Genomic DNA, 3,934 nt, shown 5'->3' on the forward strand with positions numbered 1-3,934 from the left:
TTACCATCAAAGTTTGATGTGCGGGGTGACAGCAGCCATTGAAGACTGCATTGATAACAGCCATTGAAGACGGCATTGACAGCAGCCATTGAAGACGACATTGACAGCAGCCATTGTCTTCTGACATATCAATTGTGGTCTTCTGACATTCTGAGAGATCAATTGCAAGTATAGCAAATCCTCAAAAAGCTCTGCACTAGGTGAGAACTATTCTTTTGCTCACTCAGTAATCATGATGTTGTCTTCAGTAAATATATAATCACCTTTAAATGAGTTAATAAATGTTTAATTTAACCTTAAAATTAATGTCCAGACAAGACATGACATGTTGATTTTTTATGTGACTTAAACATGCAAACTTGCAACTCACCTACATTAATCTAGACAAGAAAAGCTTATGTAGGAAAGATTACATGGCTGTAATTTGGGAGTCACAAAATGTGTTGATACATCCAAAATTGCAAATGGCAAAAAGTCCAAAAATGTGTTGTGTAGTCCAGACAAAAACATTTTGGGTCGCGAAAGCCGAGGGGACAAAAAGTAAGGAAGTAAACCTGTTTATACAATGGTAATTGAGTTACTAGTTTTTTGGGCTTGCCTTGATAATTTTAGCTTCTCCATTCTATGCTTTCGTGCCAATGCATGGTATGGTTGGTCAATGTGTAGTGGCCTCAAGTACAGAGCTTCAAATGAGCCCTTCTCCCAAAGGATAGAGAGCAATTTGGCTTCAAAATATTGTTGTTGTGCCTCCCAATCTTTCCTTGAAAGCTTTGCTTGACGGGCATCAATTCTTCGTTGTTGTGCAGCCTCCTTGTCAGCTATGGATTGTTGTCATTTCTTTTCTTTCTCTATGCGCTTTTCCTCCTTTGCTTTGGCTATCTCTTCTTTCTTTGCATTCTTTGCCTTCATGCTCTCAATATACTGAGTGGATGTGAGAATTAAATTGTTCGTGTAATCGACAAATGCTTCTCTATTTGCTTGTCTTACGCTCACTTCTGACATTGGGACGCGTAGAAGATCGATAATCCGACTATTTTCTTACAAATCTCTTTCTGAATCCCTTGTAAGAGGATTGAAGTTTTCATTTACAAACTGCTGTCCTTCGTGCTCTACTTGGGGTTGTATTGGTGCTGGCAGGTGTTTTGACAAACATGCTTGGAGATTCTGACTATCAACTTCATTTCTGTGACTGATTGTAGTAAACACATGAGGTTCTCCCAATATTTCATTAGGTCCTACTAAAATGTCGACGTAATCTGAAATATCATCAGCTTCCAAAAGGTTTGTGAAACTCATCTCATGGGCTACTGCATTGTGCTGAAAATGAAGAAGTTCTTCTTGCTGATGCTGAGTTGCCATACTATTTAGAGCTAGAATTGCTTCATCCTCATTGGCTGCATCCATCTGTGTGTTTGGCACTTGAGAAATGTCCTCATCATTTGTAGTTGTTGTGTCCTCCACCATTGTGATGTGATTACATGGCATGTTGTCAAACTTTACTGCAGATGGATCCAGCGGCCATATGCCTGTTGCCCTAAATCCCGCCTTGATATTAGCCTCGGTAAAAGAAGAGCATATAGCCTTTGCCACAATACCTGCTAGCTCATATTTTGTAGCTTGCCTGGATGCTGTCTTTTGTTGCCATATATCTCTTTCTTTCCGGAATTGAACCTTAAGAGATTTGAATACAGACACATCAAGTGGTTGTAACTTATGTGATGTATGGGCAGGTAAAGTGATGATGTCAATACCTTTTTCATGTGCCTTAGCTACCACCTCTAGGGAGACATGACTCCCATGGCCATCAAGTATCAGAAGATGCCTATGTTCTTTGCCTATTGTTTTCTCAATTTCTTTCTCATAGTGCTCGATCCATGCTTGAAAGAGGTCCCCAGTCATCCATGCCTTTCTTTGTACAGCCATGGCTGCTCCCTCTTCACAATTCTGGATGTAATCGCTGACAATTCGGCTCCCTTTGAAAATGTAGTATCCTGGAATAGCTTGCCCTGCTGCGTTGACACAACATAATACCGTCATCCACTCTCTAGAGTCGCATGTAATACCATAGACAGCCTTCGTGCCCTTTCTTGCCAATATCTTCATGCCCTTGTCTCTTGAACCTTGAAAACCCGTCTCATCTGCATTCCAAATATTTGAAGGTGGGTAATTGTGTTCTGCATACAGCTTTGAAAGATTGTCGTGAAGTGTTTTTACTATCTCGGGTCTGAACCTGCTTGCCCTTGATTGATCTAAACTTTCTGAGACTCTGAAAACTAGGTTTGGGTGCCGCCTTCGAAACGCATCCCACCAACTCTTTCCTGGGATTCCATTGGAGAAGAGTGTGTGTCTTGTTTGGCACATTTCAGCCACTTTAAGCTTCACATCTGTAACAAAAACTCCATGTCCCGAGTCACATTTCAAGAAAATCCATTTCAATAATGCACTCTCTTCTTCTGATGTGAGCGTTGTTGTTGGCCCTTTCTTCTTCTTTTGCGTTCTTCCCTCTTCCTAGTTAGCAATTGCTGATCTACTTATTCCAAATTGAAGGGAGAATTTGTATAAAGAGACGCCCTCTTCTCTAGCTTGTAGAGCCTTTGCCATATTAAGCTCTGTCCACATGAGCTTCGTGCGTTTCTTTGTTTGCTTTGATACGTGTGGAGAATCTTCGGTTATCTTAGGTTGGGGTTGGAAGGTTGTGGTAGGTGAAGGAAGCTTGGGTTTTGGGAAGGTAGGCTTGGCTTGGAGAGCAAGAGGAGGGGTTCTTCGTGTCCTGGTGGTTTGCCTACTTTTGCTGGGACAATGTTCTCTTAAAGAAACCTTCATTGATTGGCTGTCTGCAATCGGCTTGTGTATCTTGCAGACCCTTCCACCACTGTTAGGAGCTGGCTTTGCCCTCCTCTTTCCCATGGTCACTCTGCATGCATCAATTACAAAAACTAGATTAGTTATGAATTTTAAGCTTATTAAAGAGGTCTTAGAGCATGAGTTTAGATAGCATTAGCTAGTTCTTACCTGCAACTAGTACTACTCCTTTATATCTTCCAAGAGATGAGAGTACTGCTTGACTGAAAATTTCTTCTTGGGGACTTGGTTTGTTGTCTTCTCTGGGCTGGCTGATCGCTTTTGGAGATGCGTGGTTGATGTGCTATTCTTAGAGCTACAGATTTTTCCCTTCTTGAGATCTTTGCAGAACAACAAAGGTAGTACGTGCACCCTGCCGCAACAACAAACCCGACCACCGTTCTTGTGTAGAAAAACCTCTGTGCATAACAAACCGTCAAGCTGTGGATATCTCTCTAACAAGCATGACTTACACTCACAGGGGGCAAGAGTTGCCATGGGTTGAAATGAGCATCTGTGATGTGTGATGGGGTATGGATATTCTCATGTGGAGGAGTTTGTTTGCTGAAAGTTATTAGTGAATTTGGACTATTGGAGGTTGTGAAGCAATAAGGCTGTGGCTTTTTTCTGAATAAAAACCCAATGAGAGTAACCAATTCTGGCGGGCAAACCCTTTGTCTGTTGCAAATAGAGTTTCTGAAAAATCTACTTTGAATTTGAGATTGTATCTAGTTGAGCGTTAATAGAGGAATGCGATTGGCTGTTTGTATTTTTGTGTGACCTATTGTATATTTTACGCATGATCACAAAATGAATTTTTTTTGTTTGTTCTGTTACTCATAACTGTGCGTGTTGTTTATTGAAGACAGGTGTCATGATTATTGAGACTGTGCTTGTGTGATGATGAGAAGGTATGAGTCTTTACTGAGGAGTGGGAGCGCTAGGTAGAGAGCATGCGTGGGCGTTTTGGCCCCTGTTTGTTAACCATCTAGAAGTAGCCTTCTGCATATTCTGTTTCCTGATGGGAGCCAACTAGGAGTCGAAAGTTCCCTCCAAATTGTTTTTCCTCCACGTTGTAAAATCATCCCACCAT

General features: G+C 41.4%; 1 protein-coding gene across 1 annotated transcript; it reads right to left on the reverse strand.

Annotated features, from left to right (window-relative positions):
- Positions 1-1,038: 1,038 nt before the first annotated feature.
- Positions 1,039-2,178, reverse strand: LOC147427709 (MFS-type transporter clz9-like). The gene has a single exon (XM_086496766.1). It carries the CDS (start codon positions 2,101-2,103, stop codon positions 1,039-1,041), a length of 1,065 nt encoding a protein of 354 aa, XP_086352892.1. The 5' UTR covers positions 2,104-2,178.
- Positions 2,179-3,934: the final 1,756 nt, after the last annotated feature.

This window comes from Adiantum capillus-veneris, chromosome 23, assembly GCF_014529385.1.
Source record: "Adiantum capillus-veneris isolate H3 chromosome 23, ASM1452938v2, whole genome shotgun sequence".
NCBI classification, from domain to species: Eukaryota; Viridiplantae; Streptophyta; class Polypodiopsida; order Polypodiales; family Pteridaceae; genus Adiantum; species Adiantum capillus-veneris.